The sequence below is a fragment of the Aulonocara sp. 'chitande type north' Nkhata Bay genome, linkage group LG8 (assembly GCF_057382095.1).
Source record: "Aulonocara sp. 'chitande type north' Nkhata Bay isolate Kocher_YH1m ecotype deep benthic linkage group LG8, A_spYH_male_GT1.1, whole genome shotgun sequence".
NCBI lineage: Eukaryota > Metazoa > Chordata > Actinopteri > Cichliformes > Cichlidae > Aulonocara > Aulonocara sp. 'chitande type north' Nkhata Bay.
In genome coordinates, this window is record NC_141351.1 from 9,275,621 (window position 1) to 9,302,725 (window position 27,105).

The window sequence follows — 27,105 nt, forward strand, 5'->3', positions numbered from 1 at the left end:
ATAAAGTACGTGAAGATTCGTCAGTTTGCTACACTATTTATCTCTGATCAGATACTCCAGTTACCAGCTGCTGAAACGTCAGTAATGTTGAAATGTACTTTTATATCTTCGCCTTTTGATGTTGGCATTAAGGCACGAAGTCATTATTTTATTTCTTGTTATATTTACAATAAGTTATGCGTATACAAGTGTGTTGTTAATCGATATGAGGGAGGTTATCCACTGATTAGACAATCTGCAACGTTACCAAAATAGATTAAATAAATCGTAGGTTTCTTGAACGCCACATCGGACCGATTATACCCGGAACCAATTCTATCCTGCTCACCACGAGCGTATTTTGGTGCTGCACTCTCGGAATCGCAAACAGCTACGGCGGCATGATTCTCTCGCTGAATCCACAGCTGTCCGTGGGGACGGATAATTTCCCCTGAAAATAAAGTCCTCATTTTACTGTGAGTGTAAATCGTGCTCATGAAAGCTCGTGTCGTTATAAAAATGTGCGGCTGCACATCAGCTTGACAGGCTAACAGCTGAAGCTAACCCATTCAACATATGGGACTCTACTAGACTTCATACTTTGTAGCACAAGTTTTTATTTCTCTACTTTTCTTAGTAAGTTGGAGGCTAGACCTTGGTAGAAACACTGCTGCTTGTCGTTATAATACCGTTATAAAAAAATGGAGTCGCTAACTACAAATACTGACGTGCGACTAACGGTGACCCGGTGTTTCCGCACACTCAAGTCATCCACGGACAGCTCAGACATCATTACGGCTCTTCGGACACTCCACTCCTACTTGGATGAAGGACCGGACAGCACAGCCACCTCAGCTGAGCGTGCAGAGTTCAGGAGAGCTCACTACTCTTCCGCTCTGCAGCTGCTGGTCAGCAACATTCAGGCTGACTGGTTACACCAGCTGACAGCAGCCCAGCGCGCAGAGCTGTGGGACGGCCTCTTCCTCGCAGGACCTCCAGAGCAGGCGCTCCTGGTGCTGATGGATGCAATAGGAGAGCTGAGGTGGGTGGTGCTGGGTGTGACGTGCTTATCATCATCATCTTCTTTAATAACCTTAATACCCGTGTCTCGCCCCTGCAGACCCACCTCAAATCTGGACCACGTGGTCAGCATCACTGAGAAGTTCCTTCAGCGTGGTCGCCTGGCTGAGCTGCTCTGGTCCTACTGTCTGGAGGCAGCGCCCTCTGACTCGCAGCAGCTCAGAGAGACGCTGCTGGGGCGTATTAGCGCGTTGCCAGACATTACCGCGAACAAGCTACAGCTAAACAACAGAGCTCTTTTCCGTCCTCAGCAGTACTACCCACTGCTGGCCACAGAAATGCTCACTGCCCTGGAGCACACCTGCCAGGCACTCAGAGGTGAAGGGCATCTGTAAAGCAATGATGACACATTATTAGGAATACTACAGTATGTGCCAGGAGACATTGTAATCTCTCATTCTGTGTGTTTGTAATTTGTAGCTGGAACGGACTGTAATTTGACTTTTGTGGCTCAAACACTTGGAAAAGTGTGTATCCAGGGGCACGGCGGTGAGTTTAAGGATGTATTTGGTTATAGTTGTTTGTCTCTGTACTGCAGGAGTCCTTAAGCTTTTTCAGGTTGAAAGCCAGCCTTCAGAACCTGAAAAAAATTCATACTCACGCTAAATTAAATAAAGATCAGCGCATTAGAAAACTTATTTTTCCTAAAATAAAAATATCAGTTTATTTTTCACCTAGTTTTCCAGTGGCTCTGCTCCCCACACTTTGCAAACCTCTGCAGTGTGTCCTCCCATTGTGCCACAACCTCCTGCATGTCTTTTGCTGTCAGAACATCCTGTTATTACTTATACTCCCCAGCTACTTTATTAAATGCATTTTGCTACTACTAGCTTTGCTCTCTTTTGCCATCAGAACTTGTATAAATTCAGACCATTCTCATTTTTTTTTCTTCACTTTTGTCCTGCTGCAGGTTCGGTCTTGGCTGTGATGGCTCCTCGTCTGTCCGCGTGCACGCGCTCAGACATGGTGTGGCAGAGGGTTTGCTGGAAGCTGCTGGAAAACGTTCCCCAGCGATGGATGGAGAGCGTGCTCACTGGGCTGGTGCAGGCTGTTAGTGGGTGAGACTGTTGCAGATTCAGAGAATCTGGGAAAGTCTTTTTATTTTATCCAGCTGTCAGATCTGTGTTTAATGGCGCACGTTTGTTGTGTTTTTGTTTCTTCAGGCCGGACGCACTGGGCAGGATCATCGGAAACCTAGTGCTGACAAATAAAAAGGCTCAGTTTGTCATCACTCATAAACTTCTGTTACTGCAATATAAGTATGAGGTACTACAGTAACTTCCTCCCTGACAGTTATATGTGTTATGAATATCGTGCTTTAATCTGCGGCTCTTTTCCTAGACTCGTGTTCTGAGAATTATTCTTGGTTACCTCGCAGCAGACAGGGATCGCAGACCTCTTCTTATCCAGGTGGGTGGACGTGAAGTTAAGCAGCCTAATATTATAAACATATTAGAATATAAATAACCACTTCACACCCTCACTCAGCTGTGCTAATGTGTTAGTTAATGATTTTGGTGTTTTCAGGTTTTACGGTCTGTGTCCCAGGCCTGGGCTAACTCCAGCGCAGTGAAACACACGCCTCTGGAGCAGCAGTTATACGTCAGCAAAGCCCTCCTGCTGAGTGTGAGCCTGCTGAAAGACTCTGAGATACAGGAGCTGCGCTCAGGTATAACAAAGCCTTCTGCTTTGTGCCCCTGAGGATGAAATAAACCCTGACTGTTGGTCTGTTTTTGTTTGTTTTTTAATTAAGAAAGACCTCACGGAGCATAAGATCACTTCAAACTCCATTATTAACTATTCTGGAGCTTCTGCATGACCCTTACTAGATGATTTATTAGTTATATATTTTTACATCTTCATATTTGTGCACATTAAATAAAAATCAGTCAGAGTTTTCAGCAGTAAAATTACTACTGATACTAATCAGATACTACAAAACAGCTACTGAAGTAATAAAATACTTGATTAAACTGAAGTCAGTTACACTGACCGGTTGAATCCGTCTCTCTCAGAGTTACTTCAGTGTATGCTTGGCGGCATGCAGACCCACCTTGACAGCAACGTGGTGCGGATCAGGCATATGGGGATGGTGATTGGAGAGTACCTGAGCTCCCGCATGGATATCAATGGAACCAAGCTTAAATTTGAGGTACGGTTCATTTATAGCAGGAGCAAATATAACAAGCCACCACGAGGCAGCCTGTCATTGTTTGTACTGGACTGTGAGGCTCGTGTGTGAGGTGATGCTGTGTCGTGTTCTAGTACGATCAGGACGAAGAGACTCGTGAGCTGCTGTCTCTGTTGGCTCCCGGCGCCTGTGACGAACCAGAGGCTGAGCCCGTAAATAGGTAGGTCGTACTCCCTGTCACTTCTGCTTAAAGATGTAAAAAGATGAAACTGCCAATCAGCTGACTTGCTAAGTGATGAGAATATTATTTTTTTAAGGATCCTGAAATGTTTTACCTAAAATTTTAAAAATGATCTGATTCATCTTAAATGTATGCAATATGTATTAAATACAAATACAAAAATATTGTGTCATCTGTCATCTCCAGAGCTGACGGTCCTCAAGAGACAGCTGAGTCAGCTCAGAATGCATCGCAAACTACATCAGGAGCTCAGGCATTAAAAACGGATCCAGACTCTGATCTCGATAGGTATGTCAAGCATTCAGTAAGAATGACATCCTTTAAAGATTTTTTTTTTTTTTTTTTAAAAACCCAACTTTTACATGTTTAGAGCATATATAAAAGTGCACGATTAACCTTTTATCACTCCAGTGACGATGAGCTCACTCCGTACGATATGTCTGGAGATCAGGAGATCAGTAAGGCGTCCCCGCCTCGCTACCTACGAGACTGCCTGGAAAGTATGACTTCACCCATCTCATCCCTGTTTGCCTTATGTGATCACCTGTGTCGTATTCTCACTCCAGCATGTCCTCATGTTTCAAACTTATCTAGTTTTAATATCCTCTGAGGACCCAGTGCGCGTGGAGCTTGCTTTGAAAGCTGCTGAGAGTTTGGTGCGGAAGAACAGTTTTGCAGCCAGAGAGGTACGACGGGAATAAGAGAGGCTCTAAGATTTGAATATTTCCTCTGGAAGATAGGGGTAAAATGAATTGATGTTATAATGTAGGTGTTTTCATTCTTGTTTTCAGATCAGTGTCCAGATGTCCAAAGTCCTCCTTCATATGGACGACAAATACAACATTAACGGCTTCCTGTACCTCAGGCAGGCGACGATGGTGGCTCTCACTGTCACTGACTGTATTCCTGTATGTTTGCCTTCTCTTAACAAACTACACACAGCTCCACAAACTTTCACTCATAACCAAACTGTATTTCTGTGTCCTTTGGTAGGTGGCTCACTATTTAACCACAGAGTTTTACTCCTTGAACTACAGTCTGCGCCAGAGACTTGATATCTTGGAGGTAAAACGAGAGGTCATAGTGGTTATCTGCGTGATGGTCTTTGATCATTGCTACATATCATGTAATTATGGCCTCCATTATTTGATATCACAGGTTCTTGCCTTAGCAGCTCAGGAGCTCTCTAAACCAGTCACTGAAAAGAAAGCTGCATCCATAAGCTCTGCTACAACAGCTGAGTCGACTCCATACCTCGGTGACAACCCTGTTCACTGGCAACAGGTGGTAGAAAAGCGAATCCAAAGCAAGACAAAACGCCTCACTAAGGTACTTCCAGTCTCTCTTGTGATTTGGAATTTGAGTGCAAGCTCACTCTGAAAAGTAATTTTGTGTGTTTTTGCCACAGAAAGTCAACCAACCTGTTACTAAGGCAACACCAAACCGCTACGCCCCTGTTGCCGGGCACTTCTTTTTCCCTCTGCTTAAAAACTATGACAAGTAAGCATGATCCTTGTTTTCAAATCCATGACCTCAGCTGTAAGAGAACATTTGTTTAATACATGATACCTTCCTGCTAGGCCTCAGGTGACCTTTGACCTGTTGGGCAGTGACCACCTGGTACTGGGCAGGCTGATCCACACTTTGGGCCTCTTTATGCATCTAGCAGTCAATGCACCGGTACATGAATTTCTCCTTCTCTGGCCTATTATAGATGCTGTATTTGTTTTACAATGCCTCTGTTATTTTGCTTCAGATAGCCGCACAGATGGGCTGCGCTTTGCTGGACTTTGTGTGGGCAGTGCGGTACCATGCTGACCAGTATGTGTGATTCATTATCTCTGTTTGTCTCTGTAGTGTAACACAGAATAATATCTGTGGACCTTTGTTGTCATCTAACCTGAATTCTGTGTGTTAAAGGATGGTGAGACGAGGCGTCCTCTTCGCTGTTTGCTCTGTGTTTCTGAGCATGCCCAGTCAGAACCTGCTGGTGGACATCAGTGATCAGCTGTTTGAGACCAGGTCTTGGCTGGCAGGTATTAAAAAAAATGTGGTGTGACATTTTAATGACAGAAAAGAAAAAGCCCGATGCCACACCTGCACCTGATAACTGTCAGCAATCTGTCTTTACAAACACACAAAAAGATAGTGCACAGTCATTCACAGCTGGACTGGACATTTCTGGGAAGCTGATGAGGAACCAGGATGTCCTGTAATACAGGGGTGTCCGTGATTTGATTGGCTTTTCTTTTTTTCTTTTTTTTTTATCCCAATGGGAATAAAACTCAGAGCTGAGTGATACAGGTCAGAGGGGTCACAACTTCCGTTTTACAGGTTGCAAATTGTCAATACTACTACTACTAATAATAATAATGTTACTGTCCACAGATGTTGCTGAAGGAGACCCGGATGCAGATTGCAGGAGTCTGGCGGTGCAGAGCCTGGTGCTGCTGGATAAGAGCTTGAAGAAGCAGCTACAGGATCCACAAGCGCCGACTGTGGAGACGTGACACAACGTCAGCAATGCACAATGACATTCTGGGTGTGTGAAAACCCACACATGAAGAGAAATGCGTCTTTAATGTAGATGTTCCTTTAGCTCAGGCATGAATCCTACTTACTGCAGGTGCTGCTTTTTTAAAAAAATATCCTGCAGCATAGTGCCAACCAGAAAACATCTTCTCACACATGCACTAATGGCACATACGCTGGTTTGTGTATTCAGTGTCCGATTTACAAACCAAATGAAATATTAGATGGAAGATGAAGTTTTCCTTAAATAAAAAAAATGTTTAAAATGTATTATAATATTTTGCTATGAGGATATCCTTTCTCTGCTTCTTTCCTGTATGGGTACTCTCTGTACTTTGGTTGTTTGTTTGCAGAGGACATCCTGTGAACATTCACATGAATATCACTCTGACAAATAATGGAAATACTATTAGTACTTCCTGTTGTCATGGTCAGAGGAAAGTCCACCACTGCATTGTCTGATAAAATGAAACTACAACGTCTTTTTTATTAGTCTGTTTGAATTCATATGGTTAATTACATTAATTATTTTCATTGTTAAAAAGTTAAAATGTTTTATAATTCAGACAACTGTATTCCTTGTTCTATCTAAAGGTCACACTGACAGTTTTGTACATTAAAAAGATTCTAAATTTATTTTTATTGAGAGAAAGTGTAGGGTTTTTCAAATAATAAAATCTGATGACGATGGGAAATGATTGGGATTTCAGTGTTTTGCCATGTATAAATATACTAGTGCTAAACAAGGAAATAAAAATTAAATATGCCTAGGTTTTGACAAAAACTAACAATATGTAGTTTGGTCTTTAAGTTTTTGAATAGAGGCATTTGTTATTTTGTGGGTTTACCTGTGCACACCACTACTCAGTAGATTCAATTCAAACTATATGACTGAAGTGCAGACTTTCAGCTTTAATTCAAATGAATATGACATTAGCTGGCTTTTATATAAGTAACCAGACAAACTAACGATTTAAGATATAAGGACTGTTTTTAATACTTGGATGAAAATCCTTTCCCCGATTTCATTGCCAAACAGCTGCTGCTTATTTGTGGGTTACTCTCTGTTTTGTCTTCAGCAACTAAAAAGCAGCTCTGTTAAGTTGAGATCAGAGCTTTGGGGGTGCTGAGCACCCAGAGAGCTGCCCATCCAGGCAAGGTAAACTGTACTCTTCCCTGTCTCTGTCGGTCCCTGCATCCTTAAATGTCTCCAGATGTCCCAAGTTCCCTCTGACTGTCTCCTTGGTGCATTTAAACCCCTGTTCCTCCCTGTCCTCGTCGTCTGTTGTATTCATCTCCATTATCAGTCATAATTTTACCATCTCTGTGCAAGTCTGCAAATTTCTTTATTAAATCATAAGATTCTTAAATTCATCAAGTCTCTCTGTGCCTGGGTCCTCGTCACAAAACATGACATCACTGTTTTGTACATTTTAACAATTTAATCCCACATTTTTTGAAAAGATGTAAGAAAACCATCAAATGTGATAAAGGTTATTTAAATGCTGCTAAAGAAGAATGGATTGGAAATTTAAAAAAAAAAAAAAAAACATATCCTAACCTTAATTACTGCGGGAGAATAATGAATGATGCTCATAGTGAGTAAAAAGTAAACTGAGTGCATTTTTTGGACAGAGATTCACTTTTAAAGTGTGTGTTTAATATAATACAGATACATAAAAAACACTCCAAACTGTACAAAATATTATTTAAAAAATTACAAAAATGGAGACACCTTGGCCTTTGGTACAATGTATGAAAAGATGTTTACTGCAGATACTACTATGGCTCTGCAGATTTGTTCTTTTCTTTTATCCTATGTCGCCTCACCTTGAGGTTGGTAAATCCGTCTATCACATTTTGGTGGTCAAGTCTCTCAAGCATCTCTTTCTCAACTGACATCACAGCCAGGTGCTGGAGTCTGCTTTGACCCATGGTCCTTCTCAGCCAGGTATGGAGCTGACTCAAGTCACTAAAAGACCTCTCACAGCTACAGCTGCTAACTGGGTTTGTTAGGGCAACCTGAATAACAGTTTTCAGTGTGGGGAAGATCTGATTATCCAGAAGATTGTACAATGTTAACATATCTGGAATGGCACCAGCCTCACTCTTGAGCTTCAAAAAGTTTTTGGCAACTGTGACTTCCTCTGACTGAAGTTCAACGTGGTAATGCAGTGCCAGGCCAGGGCTGACAACCCACTTTGTTTTGCAGATTCTGTACAGCAGAACACAACTTCCAGATTGTACGAGTAAAATTAGTTGGTTTTTTCTTTGCCAGTTTAACAGTTTGTGTTGTGCCTGTTAGTACTCCCTGTCTGTTTTCTTACCTGGTTCTTCCTGACCTTGTACTTTCTCCTCATGTTCTCCTCTTTCCTCTCTCCCTCTTTTGACTGACTATCATACACAAATAGATTGTATTCAATTAGATTAAAAAATACCATTAAGATCACTAATAAAAAAAGTCCTCTCTCAGTTTCCTTTTAACCAAAAGGCAAATAACCAAACCACATGTACATCTAATAAAGGACATAAATATTGAAACACTGATCCAACATTATCCTTTATTGATGGATCATTTGATTTCACACTTTTACCTGAATGTGGCTACTTTAAAAAAAAAAGAAGAAAGAAAACACTTCCTCATATCCATTATGAACCTGGCTGCCTCTCTGTACACACACACACACACACACACACACGCACACACACACGCACGCACACACACACCATATAGTGCTACATAGGGGGTATGCTGAAAATAGAGGGTGATAAACTGGGAAGGTGAAAACTAGTGAGTGAGTGACAATGAAAAGGCAGTTTTCATACCGCTGTAGCTATAATGGAGCAGACTAACAGCACTAATGTTTCTATTGTTGTCCTCTTCTATTTCATATTGTGCTGAGTGAGCGTGCCATCAGCCTGACCAATAAGAGCCAAGAGTTGCAGTGATAGGCAGGCTGAACCAGCAAATAGCCAGAAACAACTGGTCAGTGCAGCACCGCCTCAGGTACCACATACAGATTTTAACTGGCTTCTGACTTTGTGTGGTGTGGAGTATGCTAGATTTTATATAAATATGGATGAGATTAGCTGGGGATGAACAAAATCTCCTTCAGCAACTATTAAATAGCCAGAAGGGGCCAGACAGTCAATATATTAATTCAGCGTTCCTACAGAACAGACCGTAAAGCATTCCCAAAAAGTCAAAACAATTATTTTAGCAGCTGATTTCTGTACTTAAAAAAACCCCAAACAAACATTTATTATAGCTCTATTATGTAGGTAATGTAGGAGACGTGGACACAAATACACAGAGGGTTAACGAGGGAAGTGGGAGCACACGGGGAACACAGGCGACACTGATAATCATAACGAGACACGGCAGGAGTAACACAACACTGACGGGAGACTATCAAAGTAAAACAGGAAGCACACAGAGACGCAGACCAGATTGGAAGAGAACACAGACATAGCGGGCTGGGAAAACATGGAATAAAACACAAGGAGGAGAAACGAGGCATGGGGGCTGGCAGATACACAGAGGGGGCACACAGGGGGTAAAGTCACGAGGGGAAATCAAATAAGCAACATCTTAACAGAACAACCGAGGGACCCTAAAGCTGACATCAAACAACAACAATACAAGACACACAAAAAACCAGGTAGAAGTCCCAGGACCATGACATGCAGGTGGTTACATATGGTTAAAATGATTCAAATGCACTAAGTATGCATGTTTTTCATATCAATATAGTCCATAACTTGATTACTGTCTGTAGCCCACATGATTAAACACTTTAGTTACATAAAACATGTGAGTTTAGATTTTATCTACTGTATAGCCTGTATAGTAAATTAATATGTAGCCCAATAAGTATAAAATCCAGAAAGCTACACAACATGGGACGGTTCATTTACAAACACAGTTCTAACTTGAGTTTCACACAGTTTTTATTAGAAAACAATCAAATTGTTAAATGCTTCAAGTACACAAAATGTCAGAAATCTGCACCGTCATGAACAGAAATTTAAACCTAATTTTTCGTGATTTGTTGATTAACCCTCCGAGGTCTAAATCCCACGTTGTGCACATCAACATCACAGATTTGTACAAATAAAATTTATAACAAAGACATGTTAAATATTAAGCACTGGAAACAGCTTGTTGTTTTGTTGCCATAGCGTTTTGTTTTGTCTCCATTTAAAAGATATCAAAATCTGAGCAAACAACTTGATGTCAAAAGAATCTCTGCACATTCCGCAGTCTTTGCTGCTAAAGTGACATCACAGCATTTAAGCATGTTTGAATGAAAACATCAGCATATGAACACAAAACTGAAGAGACACTGCAACCGAATGAAAGCAGACCACTATTTAGTGACATTTGGACGTTTCCCTGAGGATTAACTGCTGTGTAATCTACCAAGAACTAAAGTAAGCTCAAATTTCAGTTTATAAACTCAAGATCATTTACTTAAATATATAAAGCCTGATTTCCCTGCTTGCCAGGACAGTATTTATGTACTTTACATTGTGCAAGACTAGACTATATTTTCCATCATAGAGAGGATGATGTGGATCTATTATTCAGGAAAACAAATGAAGACTTAACTATTTGTCAGCTGATGTAATATTTGACAAATGATACATAAATTAGAAAATGTTCTTAATCATATCTTAGAGTGACAGAAGCTCTTTTTAACACGATTATTTCTCAGATTATTTTGTTCATTTAGGAAAATAGAGAAGACGTAAGTTTTGTTCTCAAACAAACTATTAGAATTTCTGAGAAACTGAGCCTACGTGCACATGTACACGGCTATTTTTGAAAGCGCAGCTTTGTCTCTGCATTTGGGCCTTTCGTCCACACCTAAACAGCAGATTGAGTCACTGAAAGGTGAGATTTTTAAAAAGGACGTTTTTGTGTTCAGGTGTGGACGAGGAAAACGGACATTTACTCAGGCAATGTCAAAAGTGTGCGCCGCTGTTGAAGTCACGCTGTGGCCACGTTATTGTTTACGTGAGATCAATTTCTACAATGGCAGATGTAGACAACATACTGTGTCTGTTAATCTTAGTATCTGCAGTTTTTACACGCTTACATCAGACGTGGATTCTACATTCAACACAGACGCTCTCCCAACCCAAATCCTGACGTCGGTTTGGAAGAAATGTAATTTAAAAAAATGACATTTATGTATGCTGTATGCATTTAGTCCATTCCAAAGTTGTGAGTCTGTCTTTAGTTATTAACATTTGAAACGATGAAGGCACGTGAAAGTGACACAAAATTAGCTGCTTTTCCAGAAAAAGACAAAAACTTCTCAGAAGTACGTAAGGTTTTATGAGGTTTTCCCACCCAGGCTTCTAGACTTCTGATTGGCCAACATTTCTACACGGTTAAGATTTGGCGTGTTCTTGACAGCGTTTCACTTTGTTTTTAGTGTTTAGATGTGGAAGGAGATATTTTTTCAAAACTGCACATGTGGACTGGATTTTTTTTTTTTTTAAACGAAAAAGGAAAATTGTCCGTTTTCAAACATAGCCGTGTACGTTTGGACGCAGCCTAAAGTCATCACAAAAAAAGCAAATTCTCTGAACATTCTGGGTTGAGGTTTAGTGATCATTGTTGTTTTGTGTTCCTTGTAGTCAAAATGAGTGCAAGTGGAGACGGACCACAAAATAACCAAAACGGTAAGCACATGTACTCAGTCTTGAAATTGATGAAAAACAGATTTTCAGCAGATAGTTATGGATGTTAATTAAAAGATTTAATGATCTTGCAGGCCAACAGGTTAACCCACGAATGTTGGCAAATGGAGATCAGGAACCTGCTAATGGCTTCCTGAACGATCTGTATCTCGCTCTCTGTGATTGTTGTTGCTTTCTACATGAGCTAATAGCTTCAGTACTGGCACAATATGACAATTACCTTTATGGGGACGAAGACGATGACGACGACGACGACGACGATGACGACGACGACGACGACGATGACGACGACAACGACGATGACGGCGACGACGATGACGGCGACAACGATGACGACGACGACGATGACGGCGGCGACGGCGACGGCAACGATGACGATGACGACGACGACGACGATGTTCAAAATATTCATGTGAGGGACAATAATGCCAATGGTGACAACGATGAACAGCACGGGGATCACAATGATGTGGTTGTGATCATTTTCAATGTTGGTGGCATTGAAAATGAGGAGGCATTTGAAGGCCGCATGGATGGTCGCCAGTACATCCCAGAAGAGGACCCTCAGCCAGGTGTTTCCAGGAAGAGGTCTAGAGAGAGGGATGAAGAAGATTTAGGAGCAAACAAAAGAATGAGATGGAGCGATGATGACTCTGAAGTATTTGAAGATGCGCACGAAGAGCTTGAACACGAAACTGGAGGCTCGAGGAAGCGTTCCCGAGAGGATTTTGAGCAAGAAGAGGAATACTTGCCTGTGTGCAAACTTCAGAGGTGTTCAATTGAGTCGACCAGCAGCAATGAAGACTAAGACTACTTCGACGGGTTTTTTCAGTATCCTTTCAGTAATCTGATGGCCTACTCAGGTGATCCTGAATCCTCTATGCTGCAATAAGCTGGGCATACACTGTGCTGCGATTTTTCAGTCGCGTTATTCGGCTCCTGATCAAACTGTAGGATTGACTCGCAGGGGTGAGAAGTTTGATCAAGGCCAAACTCGGGACGATCCCCAAAACGATCGCACGACTGAAAAATCGGCTCAAAATGGGCCAAAAATCGCACAGTGTATGCCCAGCATTAGGCTGCCGGGGGATTCCCATGATGCACTGGGTGTTTCTTCTTCACCCACTATGTTTAATAGACCTCTGCACTGAATGGTACTTGTTATTAACCTCTGTCTCTGTTCCATGTCTTTATACTATTTTCCTTGCCCCTCCCCAACCGGTCGCAGCAGATGGCCGCCCCTCCCTGAGCCTGGTTCTGCTGGAGGTTTCTTCCTGTTAAAAGGGAGTTTTTCCTTCCCACTGTCGCCAAAGTGCTTGCTCATAGGGGGTCATATGATTGTTGGGGTTTTCTTTGTAAGTATATCTTACAATATAAAGCGCCTTCAGGTGACTGTTGCTGTCATTTGGCGCTCTTTAAATAAAATTGAATTGAAAATTAAATAGATGTCACTGTGATGATTTCTTCCCTGCATAGAAAGCTTAGACCCAAATGCAGATTCAATGCACATGGTTAAACTATTTATGAGACTTTAGAGAGGGAATGGAGAACGTGGCTCGAGCTAGGAGTGTCAGCAGACAGCAGGAACCAGAGGAAAAGCTATCGAGAGACTGAACACCTGGCTCCTGATGGGAACAATCCAACGGGAATTCTGCAACAGAGGGAGAAGAAGTTGCTGGACGGGTAAGGGAGTTTGAGGGTAGGATGAGTATGTTGGCAGAGGAGACCTAAACACAGGGAAAACAAGGTTAAACACAGGGAAGGAGCACGCCAGAACTGGAGCAGAGGGGAAGCCTAGTTACCACTGGAGATGGCAGAACAAACTGGCGAGGAGTAGCAGGCAGCGCTGGTTTAAGAAGCCCTCCTGCTGATTGTTTGCAGATGAGGCCCAGGTGAGATGCTGGAAACTCCACCTCTGAAGTGTGGACACAGTATCCCCATTCCAAGTGGAAAAGCCCCTCAGACACTTCCATGGTGCATGACAAGAAGGATGAGAAAGCATTCATGGTCCATCCATCCCTCCGTCAGCGTAATGCCTAAAAGTTTATTCAGATGTAAATGTATTACATTTTTAAATAAAGATCATCAGTGTTTTTAATGACGCTGCAGTTCATTCATGTGTCTCTATTGGACAGTGTTGTAGAAGTTACAGAAGACAGGAATCAGTTCCAGCTTGGCCTGACATTTGATCACTAGTGATGTGTGATACCACTGATTTCCTTTCCGATCCCATACCAAGTAAAATTCAGGGTGGTATCGACGATACTGCTCCGATACTTTGTACAAAAACTTTACTCTTTTATTGTATCTCAAATTATAGCGTCATAATCATTACAGGACATCAGATTACTTGTTCTTATCACTTAATAATGCAGAATTCATCATATAGAAATCAAAAACCTGAAGTTGTGCACTATGTGAACACCTTGCCTGCCTGCAGCACTAAAGGACTCCCTGAGAGACGTCTGTCTCACCCTAGCAGCACCCGTCCTTCTCCTCCTCTTCAGTTTGCCTCAACATAAGCTCGTCATATTCTGTGATATGATTTACTTTGAGGTGTTTGACAAGGTTAGTGGTGTTGCCACAACACCTCACTTTCTTGCCACATGTATCGCAAACCACGTCTGGGCTGTTTGTGGATGTAAAATACGTGCGCACATGACTCCAGTTACGCTCAGCCATTGTTGTGAGTGCGCACGCCACAGGCTGCCACACATTTATACAGCCGTATTTCACACATGACTATAAAAGGCGGAAGAGGGAGTAGTTCTTTCCAATGTAGACAATCTGAATGATAGTTTCTTTCCACTGTGTTCCTGTTAATGAAAAACTACAATTTACCCCAAAATGATTCAAATATCGATATTTTAATGTGGAAACCTTCTGTTTCCACATCTGGACTTTCTGTTGCTGCCCACGCGGGTGAAACTTTCTTTGAAGTGGCTCATTGAAGTTGTAATTGATAATCAATTCCCACACAATGAGAGAATCCAATCAATTTGTTTATCAGGGGAAAGGTGTGATTTCTTAGGACACTGGAGCCTAACATTAACTGGTTTAAAATTAGCTTATTTCCATAAGAAGAAAAACATACTGAGAAAGAGATCACCAAAATATACATGTACAAATGTGAAATAGTCATATGTAGTGTGAAAGAGCTATTTGACATCTTTAAATTCAAAGTAATGTATAAATCCACTTACATAACACATGAAAAGGCGGCGCAGCGATGCCCATCTCAGCCAGTGTATGATGGTGGGGCAAGATGGCAGCTTCCACAACATGACGCCAGCTCCTATGTATTTTTAGTAGATAAATGATACGTTTATGTATCAATTTGTTGGAAGATGTAATTACACCTTAATTATGTAATTAGAAGCAAAAATGATTTTTTTTAATCAAATCACCTCAAAAAATTACTGTACTTACTTTCTAAATCATTCTTTACCTCTGAAAGGGGTGGCTGTGGCTCAGGAGGTGGAGCAGGTCATCTACTAATCAGATGGTTTTTGGGTCGATCCCTGGCTGCTCCAGACTGCATGCTAACTGTCCTTGGGCAAGACATTAACCCCAAGTCACTCTCTGATGCATTCATCAGAGTATGAATGTGTGTGAATGTTAGGTAGAAAGCACAGAAAAAGGGCTTCTATGAACAGGTGTGAATGAGGCAACCTGTATAGAGCGCTTTGAATGTTCAGGTAGAGTAGAAAAGCACTGTAAAAATTTCTCTGTGTTGATTTCTTTTGGACCTCAAACATTACTCACCTTGTTGCAGGTTTCTTTATTAATGCTGAAAACCCAGAATGGAAACTGACCTTACTGCTTCCTTCCTTTCCAAACTATTGCGGCTCCTCCAACCAACGGCCGCGGCAGGCTAAACATGAGGACACAGATGACGTGCAACAGTAAACACATGAGATACACCTCTGTACTATTTGCTACTTTTATTCCACATACAACTGTCCACTGTACAAATCGGCACACGGCCTCAAACCATTAAACAAATGCACAGACTGCACAAATAACTGCACCATTTACTATGCCAAATTTCAACATTGGCCTATTGCATAACTTAGTGCAGAAGTATACATAAACCAAAAGATGCATCAAAATGATTCAAGCTGCGCTCAAGCTGCAGTCAACAGAAGGTTTCGCCTCATGCTCACCCTACCTTTCTGCTCATTAACATCAGGTGCCGTGAACAGGTGAGTGCAACCACATTTATCACACCCATTAAATCCTTTTATCTCATTGTGTTTGAATAATTGTAATTCCTTCTACTGGGATCTCAGCCAGAAGTCCATCTTTCACCTCCAGCTCATTTAAATCTCAGCTGCCAGACTTATAACAAATTCAAAGAAATAAATCATCATTCTCCTCCTCACAACCTTTTGGGTATACGATACATGGGTACAAGCCTTGTTACAGATTTGGTCACTTTTTATGAACCAAGTCACTGCCTGCATTCTGCACATCAGACACTCTTAGCTGTCTGTGCAGCCTGGCTCAATGCAAAAAGAAAACAAACCGTTTCGTGTTTTAACTCTTTGAACTTTTCTTTTGTGTTTTTAACTAAGATTTTATTGTGTTCTTTAACACACTTTGTAACTGTTTTGAAAGTGCTAGGCAAATTAACTGTTAACTATTACTGTTATTATTGTTATTGACAGTCTGGAGCTTTGGCAGTATGGAAGGTGGATGCGAGAGGGAGACTTCATGGAAACCACCTTGTAAAACATGAATACAAGAAACCTTTAACTTGCTGCATCTTCAGACCGTCCACACCTGGAGAGTAAGCAGCCTTCGAAGTCCCATATCAAGTGGAAGAGTATGACATTTTTTTAATCAAATACTATTTTTTGTATTTTATTATAGTGATGTGGCAATGCTAGCTCGAGCATCTGTGAGAGGAGATGAGCGTGCGCTGGACAAGTTTAGCTGGAAGGGGGCACCTCTGAAGATGGGGCCACAGGAGGGACTTGGATTCTTTATCTGCACTGCAGATGGTAGGAGTTTGTGATTCCTGTTGGAGTTTGGAAAATTAAATCATTTGTTATTTTCAATGCATTTGACCATACTTTCTTTAAGACACAATTTGTTTTTTCATTGCCTTGTATAATTTTGTCTGAGGCCAGCAGTCTTCTGCAGTCACAGCCCTCAATGTATAAAGGCTGTTTATTTTATTTGTTTGTTCTGTAAATTGCATTGATGATACTTTGCTTTATTTTTGAACAGTTACGAAGAACAGTATGAGAAAAGTATTCATGGTTTTAGAAAGTCTGATTAATCCAGCAGACTTGTTGAAAATTATATCAAAAGTGTATTTTGCCTCTGTGAAGCAGTAATCCTGTGGGAGTCTCCAGAAAGGGGAAAATACAACAAGCTATAATGCTATTGATCCAGAATCCAGTCTGATCTTTAATAAATATGAACACTTTGTGGTTTGAGCTGTCAGATATTCCACTTATTTCATCTTTAATCCCATGTCTTATGCATATAGGTAAAGTCCATAGTGTGGATGAGTATTGTAAGACGAGTGTCCTTCTCAGTGTGGAGGTCTCCATCAAGAAACTTCTCTACATGCTACGTGCTACATAACTATGTTTTGTCTCTTGATGAGACTCTGGGATATGAGAGGGGAGAGATGATCAACTGTGTTTCATACTGTGCAGGCAAAGGCAAAAGTTTGCACAGAATTGTAAATGAAAAGAAGCTTTTTCTTTCCCATCACCATATTCCTGAATGTTTGCAAATGCATAGGTTAAAAAAACAAAACTCGTTGCTTTTTTAAAAATTCTGCAACACTCAGAAATCCTAGCAGCTGGCACCACCAATGGACGCATAGCAATGTGGAGGATGGTGGTGCAGTCGGGTAGCAGTAGACACTAAGCCCCAGTGGAAACTGCAGACACCAACAGAAATTGGAGGAAATGTCACTCAGCTACAGGTAATGTCTTGACCAGCATTAGTACATTACTTTCGTTTGGTTTAATTACACTTTTATTTTAACTGGAGATTGACAGTAACAACACTGTTTTTCTTTGAGCCAAAATTTCATTGAAGGAAATTTCAATGCAGCTTTGATGCTGGATGGAGACAGCAACGCATTTTAAAACCCTGACTTGGACTGTGGGAATCAAGTCTTTACAATACGCACACACACACACACACACACACACACACACACACACACACACACACACACACACACACACACACACACACACACCAGCCTGACCAATAAGAGCCAAGAGTTGCAGTGATAGGCAGGCTGAACCAGCAAATAGCCAGAAACAACTGGTCAGTGCAGCACCGCCTCAGGTACCACATACAGATTTTAACTGGCTTCTGACTTTGTGTGGTGTGGAGTATGCTAGATTTTATATAAATATGGATGAGATTAGCTGGGGATGAACAAAATCTCCTTCAGCAACTATTAAATAGCCAGAAGGGGCCAGACAGTCAATATATTAATTCAGCGTTCCTACAGAACAGACCGTAAAGCATTCCCAAAAAGTCAAAACAATTATTTTAGCAGCTGATTTCTGTACTTAAAAAAACCCCAAACAAACATTTATTATAGCTCTATTATGTAGGTAATGTAGGAGACGTGGACACAAATACACAGAGGGTTAACGAGGGAAGTGGGAGCACACGGGGAACACAGGCGACACTGATAATCATAACGAGACACGGCAGGAGTAACACAACACTGACGGGAGACTATCAAAGTAAAACAGGAAGCACACAGAGACGCAGACCAGATTGGAAGAGAACACAGACATAGCGGGCTGGGAAAACATGGAATAAAACACAAGGAGGAGAAACGAGGCATGGGGGCTGGCAGATACACAGAGGGGGCACACAGGGGGTAAAGTCACGAGGGGAAATCAAATAAGCAACATCTTAACAGAACAACCGAGGGACCCTAAAGCTGACATCAAACAACAACAATACAAGACACACAAAAAACCAGGTAGAAGTCCCAGGACCATGACATGCAGGTGGTTACATATGGTTAAAATGATTCAAATGCACTAAGTATGCATGTTTTTCATATCAATACAGTCCATAACTTGATTACTGTCTGTAGCCCACATGATTAAACACTTTAGTTACATAAAACATGTGAGTTTAGATTTTATCTACTGTATAGCCTGTATAGTAAATTAATATGTAGCCCAATAAGTATAAAATCCAGAAAGCTACACAACATGGGACGGTTCATTTACAAACACAGTTCTAACTTGAGTTTCACACAGTTTTTATTAGAAAACAATCAAATTGTTAAATGCTTCAAGTACACAAAATGTCAGAAATCTGCACCGTCATGAACAGAAATTTAAACCTAATTTTTCGTGATTTGTTGATTAACCCTCCGAGGTCTAAATCCCACGTTGTGCACATCAACATCACAGATTTGTACAAATAAAATTTATAACAAAGACATGTTAAATATTAAGCACTGGAAACAGCTTGTTGTTTTGTTGCCATAGCGTTTTGTTTTGTCTCCATTTAAAAGATATCAAAATCTGAGCAAACAACTTGATGTCAAAAGAATCTCTGCACATTCCGCAGTCTTTGCTGCTAAAGTGACATCACAGCATTTAAGCATGTTTGAATGAAAACATCAGCATATGAACACAAAACGGAAGAGACACTGCAACCGAATGAAAGCAGACCACTATTTAGTGACATTTGGACGTTTCCCTGAGGATTAACTGCTGTGTAATCTACCAAGAACTAAAGTAAGCTCAAATTTCAGTTTATAAACTCAAGATCATTTACTTAAATATATAAAGCCTGATTTCCCTGCTTGCCAGGACAGTATTTATGTACTTTACATTGTGCAAGACTAGACTATATTTTCCATCATAGAGAGGATGATGTGGATCTATTATTCAGGAAAACAAATGAAGACTTAACTATTTGTCAGCTGATGTAATATTTGACAAATGATACATAAATTAGAAAATGTTCTTAATCATATCTTAGAGTGACAGAAGCTCTTTTTAACACGATTATTTCTCAGATTATTTTGTTCATTTAGGAAAATAGAGAAGACGTAAGTTTTGTTCTCAAACAAACTATTAGAATTTCTGAGAAACTGAGCCTACGTGCACATGTACACGGCTATTTTTGAAAGCGCAGCTTTGTCTCTGCATTTGGGCCTTTCGTCCACACCTAAACAGCAGATTGAGTCACTGAAAGGTGAGATTTTTAAAAAGCACGTTTTTGTGTTTAGGTGTGGACGAGGAAAACGGACATTTACTCAGGCAATGTCAAAAGTGTGCGCCGCTGTTGAAGTCACGCTGTGGCCACGTTATTGTTTACATGAGATCAATTTCTACAATGGCAGATGTAGACAACATACTGTGTCTGTTAATCTTAGTATCTGCAGTTTTTACACGCTTACATCAGACGTGGATTCTACATTCAACACAGACGCTCTCCCAACCCAAATCCTGACGTCGGTTTGGAAGAAATGTAATTTAAAAAAATGACATTTATGTATGCTGTATGCATTTAGTCCATTCCAAAGTTGTGAGTCTGTCTTTAGTTATTAACATTTGAAACGATGAAGGCACGTGAAAGTAACACAAAATTAGCTGCTTTTCCAGAAAAAGACAAAAACTTCTCAGAAGTACGTAAGGTTTTATGAGGTTTTCCCACCCAGGCTTCTAGACTTCTGATTGGCCAACATTTCTACACGGTTAAGATTTGGCGTGTTCTTGACAGCGTTTCACTTTGTTTTTAGTGTTTAGATGTGGAAGGAGATATTTTTTCAAAACTGCACATGTGGACTGGATTTTTTTTTTTTAAACGAAAAAGGAAAATTGTCCGTTTTCAAACATAGCCGTGTACGTTTGGACGCAGCCTAAAGTCATCACAAAAAAAGCAAATTCTCTGAACATTCTGGGTTGAGGTTTAGTGATCATTGTTGTTTTGTGTTCCTTGTAGTCAAAATGAGTGCAAGTGGAGACGGACCACAAAATAACCAAAACGGTAAGCACATGTACTCAGTCTTGAAATTGATGAAAAACAGATTTTCAGCAGATAGTTATGGATGTTAATTAAAAGATTTAATGATCTTGCAGGCCAACAGGTTAACCCACGAATGTTGGCAAATGGAGATCAGGAACCTGCTAATGGCTTCCTGAACGATCTGTATCTCGCTCTCTGTGATTGTTGTTGCTTTCTACATGAGCTAATAGCTTCAGTACTGGCACAATATGACAATTACCTTTATGGGGACGAAGACGATGACGACGACGACGACGACGACGACGATGACGACGACGACGACGACGATGACGACGACAACGACGATGACGGCGACGACGATGACGGCGACAACGATGACGACGACGACGATGACGGCGGCGACGGCGACGGCAACGATGACGATGACGACGACGACGACGACGACGACGACAACGATGTTCAAAATATTCATGTGAGGGACAATAATGCCAATGGTGACAACGATGAACAGCACGGGGATCACAATGATGTGGTTGTGATCATTTTCAATGTTGGTGGCATTGAAAATGAGGAGGCATTTGAAGGCCGCATGGATGGTCGCCAGTACATCCCAGAAGAGGACCCTCAGCCAGGTGTTTCCAGGAAGAGGTCTAGAGAGAGGGATGAAGAAGATTTAGGAGCAAACAAAAGAATGAGATGGAGCGATGATGACTCTGAAGTATTTGAAGATGCGCACGAAGAGCTTGAACACGAAACTGGAGGCTCGAGGAAGCGTTCCCGAGAGGATTTTGAGCAAGAAGAGGAATACTTGCCTGTGTGCAAACTTCAGAGGTGTTCAATTGAGTCGACCAGCAGCAATGAAGACTAAGACTACTTCGACGGGTTTTTTCAGTATCCTTTCAGTAATCTGATGGCCTACTCAGGTGATCCTGAATCCTCTATGCTGCAATAAGCTGGGCATACACTGTGCTGCGATTTTTCAGTCGCGTTATTCGGCTCCTGATCAAACTGTAGGATTGACTCGCAGGGGTGAGAAGTTTGATCAAGGCCAAACTCGGGACGATCCCCAAAACGATCGCACGACTGAAAAATCGGCTCAAAATGGGCCAAAAATCGCACAGTGTATGCCCAGCATTAGGCTGCCGGGGGATTCCCATGATGCACTGGGTGTTTCTTCTTCACCCACTATGTTTAATAGACCTCTGCACTGAATGGTACTTGTTATTAACCTCTGTCTCTGTTCCATGTCTTTATACTATTTTCCTTGCCCCTCCCCAACCGGTCGCAGCAGATGGCCGCCCCTCCCTGAGCCTGGTTCTGCTGGAGGTTTCTTCCTGTTAAAAGGGAGTTTTTCCTTCCCACTGTCGCCAAAGTGCTTGCTCATAGGGGGTCATATGATTGTTGGGGTTTTCTTTGTAAGTATATCTTACAATATAAAGCGCCTTCAGGTGACTGTTGCTGTCATTTGGCGCTCTTTAAATAAAATTGAATTGAAAATTAAATAGATGTCACTGTGATGATTTCTTCCCTGCGTAGAAAGCTTAGACCCAAATGCAGATTCAATGCACATGGTTAAACTATTTATGAGACTTTAGAGAGGGAATGGAGAACGTGGCTCGAGCTAGGAGTGTCAGCAGACAGCAGGAACCAGAGGAAAAGCTATCGAGAGACTGAACACCTGGCTCCTGATGGGAACAATCCAACGGGAATTCTGCAACAGAGGGAGAAGAAGTTGCTGGACGGGTAAGGGAGTTTGAGGGTAGGATGAGTATGTTGGCAGAGGAGACCTAAACACAGGGAAAACAAGGTTAAACACAGGGAAGGAGCACGCCAGAACTGGAGCAGAGGGGAAGCCTAGTTACCACTGGAGATGGCAGAACAAACTGGCGAGGAGTAGCAGGCAGCGCTGGTTTAAGAAGCCCTCCTGCTGATTGTTTGCAGATGAGGCCCAGGTGAGATGCTGGAAACTCCACCTCTGAAGTGTGGACACAGTATCCCCATTCCAAGTGGAAAAGCCCCTCAGACACTTCCATGGTGCATGACAAGAAGGATGAGAAAGCATTCATGGTCCATCCATCCCTCCGTCAGCGTAATGCCTAAAAGTTTATTCAGATGTAAATGTATTACATTTTTAAATAAAGATCATCAGTGTTTTTAATGACGCTGCAGTTCATTCATGTGTCTCTATTGGACAGTGTTGTAGAAGTTACAGAAGACAGGAATCAGTTCCAGCTTGGCCTGACATTTGATCACTAGTGATGTGTGATACCACTGATTTCCTTTCCGATCCCATACCAAGTAAAATTCAGGGTGGTATCGACGATACTGCTCCGATACTTTGTACAAAAACTTTACTCTTTTATTGTATCTCAAATTATAGCGTCATAATCATTACAGGACATCAGATTACTTGTTCTTATCACTTAATAATGCAGAATTCATCATATAGAAATCAAAAACCTGAAGTTGTGCACTATGTGAACACCTTGCCTGCCTGCAGCACTAAAGGACTCCCTGAGAGACGTCTGTCTCACCCTAGCAGCACCCGTCCTTCTCCTCCTCTTCAGTTTGCCTCAACATAAGCTCGTCATATTCTGTGATATGATTTACTTTGAGGTGTTTGACAAGGTTAGTGGTGTTGCCACAACACCTCACTTTCTTGCCACATGTATCGCAAACCACGTCTGGGCTGTTTGTGGATGTAAAATACGTGCGCACATGACTCCAGTTACGCTCAGCCATTGTTGTGAGTGCGCACGCCACAGGCTGCCACACATTTATACAGCCGTATTTCACACATGACTATAAAAGGCGGAAGAGGGAGTAGTTCTTTCCAATGTAGACAATCTGAATGATAGTTTCTTTCCACTGTGTTCCTGTTAATGAAAAACTACAATTTACCCCAAAATGATTCAAATATCGATATTTTAATGTGGAAACCTTCTGTTTCCACATCTGGACTTTCTGTTGCTGCCCACGCGGGTGAAACTTTCTTTGAAGTGGCTCATTGAAGTTGTAATTGATAATCAATTCCCACACAATGAGAGAATCCAATCAATTTGTTTATCAGGGGAAAGGTGTGATTTCTTAGGACACTGGAGCCTAACATTAACTGGTTTAAAATTAGCTTATTTCCATAAGAAGAAAAACATACTGAGAAAGAGATCACCAAAATATACATGTACAAATGTGAAATAGTCATATGTAGTGTGAAAGAGCTATTTGACATCTTTAAATTCAAAGTAATGTATAAATCCACTTACATAAAACATGAAAAGGCGGCGCAGCGATGCCCATCTCAGCCAGTGTATGATGGTGGGGCAAGATGGCAGCTTCCACAACATGACGCCAGCTCCTATGTATTTTTAGTAGATAAATGATACGTTTATGTATCAATTTGTTGGAAGATGTAATTACACCTTAATTATGTAATTAGAAGCAAAAATGATTTTTTTTAATCAAATCACCTCAAAAAATTACTGTACTTACTTTCTAAATCATTCTTTACCTCTGAAAGGGGTGGCTGTGGCTCAGGAGGTGGAGCAGGTCATCTACTAATCAGATGGTTTTTGGATCGATCCCTGGCTGCTCCAGACTGCATGCTAACTGTCCTTGGGCAAGACATTAACCCCAAGTCACTCTCTGATGCATTCATCAGAGTATGAATGTGTGTGAATGTTAGGTAGAAAGCACAGAAAAAGGGCTTCTATGAACAGGTGTGAATGAGGCAACCTGTATAGAGCGCTTTGAATGTTCAGGTAGAGTAGAAAAGCACTGTAAAAATTTCTCTGTGTTGATTTCTTTTGGACCTCAAACATTACTCACCTTGTTGCAGGTTTCTTTATTAATGCTGAAAACCCAGAATGGAAACTGACCTTACTGCTTCCTTCCTTTCCAAACTATTGCGGCTCCTCCAACCAACGGCCGCGGCAGGCTAAACATGAGGACACAGATGACGTGCAACAGTAAACACATGAGATACACCTCTGTACTATTTGCTACTTTTATTCCACATACAACTGTCCACTGTACAAATCGGCACACGGGCTCAAACCATTAAACAAATGCACAGACTGCACAAATAACTGCACCATTTACTATGCCAAATTTCAACATTGGCCTATTGCATAACTTAGTGCAGAAGTATACATAAACCAAAAGATGCATCAAAATGATTCAAGCTGCGCTCAAGCTGCAGTCAACAGAAGGTTTCGCCTCATGCTCACCCTACCTTTCTGCTCATTAACATCAGGTGCCGTGAACAGGTGAGTGCAACCACATTTATCACACCCATTAAATCCTTTTATCTCATTGTGTTTGAATAATTGTAATTCCTTCTACTGGGATCTCAGCCAGAAGTCCATCTTTCACCTCCAGCTCATTTAAATCTCAGCTGCCAGACTTATAACAAATTCAAAGAAATAAATCATCATTCTCCTCCTCACAACCTTTTGGGTATACGATACATGGGTACAAGCCTTGTTACAGATTTGGTCACTTTTTATGAACCAAGTCACTGCCTGCATTCTGCACATCAGACACTCTTAGCTGTCTGTGCAGCCTGGCTCAATGCAAAAAGAAAACAAACCGTTTCGTGTTTTAACTCTTTGAACTTTTCTTTTGTGTTTTTAACTAAGATTTTATTGTGTTCTTTAACACACTTTGTAACTGTTTTGAAAGTGCTAGGCAAATTAACTGTTAACTATTACTGTTATTATTGTTATTGACAGTCTGGAGCTTTGGCAGTATGGAAGGTGGATGCGAGAGGGAGACTTCATGGAAACCACCTTGTAAAACATGAATACAAGAAACCTTTAACTTGCTGCATCTTCAGACCGTCCACACCTGGAGAGTAAGCAGCCTTCGAAGTCCCATATCAAGTGGAAGAGTATGACATTTTTTTAATCAAATACTATTTTTTGTATTTTATTATAGTGATGTGGCAATGCTAGCTCGAGCATCTGTGAGAGGAGATGAGCGTGCGCTGGACAAGTTTAGCTGGAAGGGGGCACCTCTGAAGATGGGGCCACAGGAGGGACTTGGATTCTTTATCTGCACTGCAGATGGTAGGAGTTTGTGATTCCTGTTGGAGTTTGGAAAATTAAATCATTTGTTATTTTCAATGCATTTGACCATACTTTCTTTAAGACACAATTTGTTTTTTCATTGCCTTGTATAATTTTGTCTGAGGCCAGCAGTCTTCTGCAGTCACAGCCCTCAATGTATAAAGGCTGTTTATTTTATTTGTTTGTTCTGTAAATTGCATTGATGATACTTTGCTTTATTTTTGAACAGTTACGAAGAACAGTATGAGAAAAGTATTCATGGTTTTAGAAAGTCTGATTAATCCAGCAGACTTGTTGAAAATTATATCAAAAGTGTATTTTGCCTCTGTGAAGCAGTAATCCTGTGGGAGTCTCCAGAAAGGGGAAAATACAACAAGCTATAATGCTATTGATCCAGAATCCAGTCTGATCTTTAATAAATATGAACACTTTGTGGTTTGAGCTGTCAGATATTCCACTTATTTCATCTTTAATCCCATGTCTTATGCATATAGGTAAAGTCCATAGTGTGGATGAGTATTGTAAGACGAGTGTCCTTCTCAGTGTGGAGGGCTCCATCAAGAAACTTCTCTACATGCTACGTGCTACATAACTATGTTTTGTCTCTTGATGAGACTCTGGGATATGAGAGGGGAGAGATGATCAACTGTGTTTCATACTGTGCAGGCAAAGGCAAAAGTTTGCACAGAATTGTAAATGAAAAGAAGCTTTTTCTTTCCCATCACCATATTCCTGAATGTTTCCAAATGCATAGGTTAAAAAAAAAAAACTCGTTGCTTTTTTAAAAATTCTGCAACACTCAGAAATCCTAGCAGCTGGCACCACCAATGGACGCATAGCAATGTGGAGGATGGTGGTGCAGTCGGGTAGCAGTAGAGGTGACACTAAGCCCCAGTGGAAACTGCAGACACCAACAGAAATTGGAGGAAATGTCACTCAGCTACAGGTAATGTCTTGACCAGCATTAGTACATTACTTTCGTTTGGTTTAATTACACTTTTATTTTAACTGGAGATTGACAGTAACAACACTGTTTTTCTTTGAGCCAAAATTTCATTGAAGGAAATTTCAATGCAGCTTTGATGCTGGATGGAGACAGCAACGCATTTTAAAACCCTGACTTGGACTGTGGGAATCAAGTCTTTACAATACGCACACACACACACACACACACACACACACACACACACACACACACACACACACACACACCAGCCTGACCAATAAGAGCCAAGAGTTGCAGTGATAGGCAGGCTGAACCAGCAAATAGCCAGAAACAACTGGTCAGTGCAGCACCGCCTCAGGTACCACATACAGATTTTAACTGGCTTCTGACTTTGTGTGGTGTGGAGTATGCTAGATTTTATATAAATATGGAT

The 27,105-nt window shown here is 41.2% G+C and overlaps 3 protein-coding genes and 4 long non-coding RNA genes across 12 annotated transcripts; 5 read left to right on the top strand and 2 right to left on the bottom strand.

The window, feature by feature from the left end:
- Positions 1–318: 318 nt before the first annotated feature.
- On the top strand, positions 319–7,150 carry telo2 (TEL2, telomere maintenance 2, homolog (S. cerevisiae)). The gene is made up of 20 exons (XM_086303320.1): positions 319–1,021; positions 1,100–1,377; positions 1,480–1,548; positions 1,970–2,117; positions 2,223–2,325; positions 2,401–2,469; positions 2,587–2,728; positions 3,075–3,211; positions 3,325–3,410; positions 3,618–3,719; positions 3,843–3,931; positions 4,026–4,117; positions 4,223–4,339; positions 4,425–4,496; positions 4,590–4,760; positions 4,840–4,931; positions 5,012–5,111; positions 5,188–5,252; positions 5,352–5,467; positions 5,820–7,150. Exons 1-20 carry the CDS (start codon positions 681–683, stop codon positions 5,939–5,941), a joined length of 2,511 nt encoding a protein of 836 aa, XP_086159446.1. The 5' UTR covers positions 319–680; the 3' UTR covers positions 5,942–7,150.
- Positions 7,151–10,247: 3,097 nt separating this feature from the next.
- On the top strand, positions 10,248–13,774 carry LOC147323137 (uncharacterized). Of its 2 annotated transcripts, none has more exons than XM_086303323.1 (3): positions 10,248–10,397; positions 11,613–11,657; positions 11,750–13,772. In XM_086303323.1, the coding sequence occupies exons 2-3, from the start codon at positions 11,618–11,620 to the stop codon at positions 12,481–12,483; spliced, it is 774 nt and encodes a 257-aa protein (XP_086159449.1). In that variant the 5' UTR covers positions 10,248–10,397; positions 11,613–11,617; the 3' UTR covers positions 12,484–13,772. The 2 variants fall into 2 exon arrangements, with proteins under 2 accessions (XP_086159449.1, XP_086159451.1); XM_086303325.1 differs by lacking the exon at positions 10,248–10,397 and adding an exon at positions 11,243–11,512 and having other exon boundaries at positions 11,750–13,774.
- A 1,110-nt stretch (positions 13,775–14,884) lies between these two features.
- On the bottom strand, positions 14,885–15,623 carry LOC147323138 (uncharacterized). Of its 2 annotated transcripts, none has more exons than XR_015130714.1 (3): positions 15,441–15,623; positions 15,124–15,226; positions 14,885–14,970 (listed from the first exon to the last, which is right to left on the bottom strand). It is a non-coding gene; the product is annotated as an uncharacterized LOC147323138 (long non-coding RNA). The 2 variants fall into 2 exon arrangements; XR_015130715.1 differs by having other exon boundaries at positions 14,894–14,970; positions 15,105–15,226.
- A 720-nt stretch (positions 15,624–16,343) lies between these two features.
- On the top strand, positions 16,344–17,232 carry LOC147323139 (uncharacterized). Its single transcript, XR_015130706.1, has 3 exons — positions 16,344–16,467; positions 16,551–16,681; positions 17,176–17,232. It is a non-coding gene; the product is annotated as an uncharacterized LOC147323139 (long non-coding RNA).
- Positions 17,233–18,595: 1,363 nt separating this feature from the next.
- Positions 18,596–24,600, bottom strand: LOC147323140 (uncharacterized). 4 transcript variants are annotated; one of them, XR_015130708.1, is made up of 4 exons: positions 24,169–24,600; positions 23,924–24,015; positions 22,523–22,756; positions 18,596–22,447 (listed from the first exon to the last, which is right to left on the bottom strand). It is a non-coding gene; the product is annotated as an uncharacterized LOC147323140 (long non-coding RNA). The 4 variants fall into 4 exon arrangements; XR_015130709.1 differs by having other exon boundaries at positions 18,596–22,756; positions 24,169–24,271; positions 24,486–24,596; XR_015130707.1 differs by having other exon boundaries at positions 18,596–22,756.
- On the top strand, positions 19,289–22,817 carry LOC147323141 (uncharacterized). Its single transcript, XM_086303321.1, has 3 exons — positions 19,289–19,423; positions 20,637–20,681; positions 20,774–22,817. Exons 2-3 carry the CDS (start codon positions 20,642–20,644, stop codon positions 21,526–21,528), a joined length of 795 nt encoding a protein of 264 aa, XP_086159447.1. The 5' UTR covers positions 19,289–19,423; positions 20,637–20,641; the 3' UTR covers positions 21,529–22,817.
- A 788-nt stretch (positions 24,601–25,388) lies between the features above and the next one.
- Positions 25,389–26,300, top strand: LOC147323142 (uncharacterized). Its single transcript, XR_015130705.1, has 3 exons — positions 25,389–25,512; positions 25,596–25,726; positions 26,221–26,300. It is a non-coding gene; the product is annotated as an uncharacterized LOC147323142 (long non-coding RNA).
- Positions 26,301–27,105: the final 805 nt, after the last annotated feature.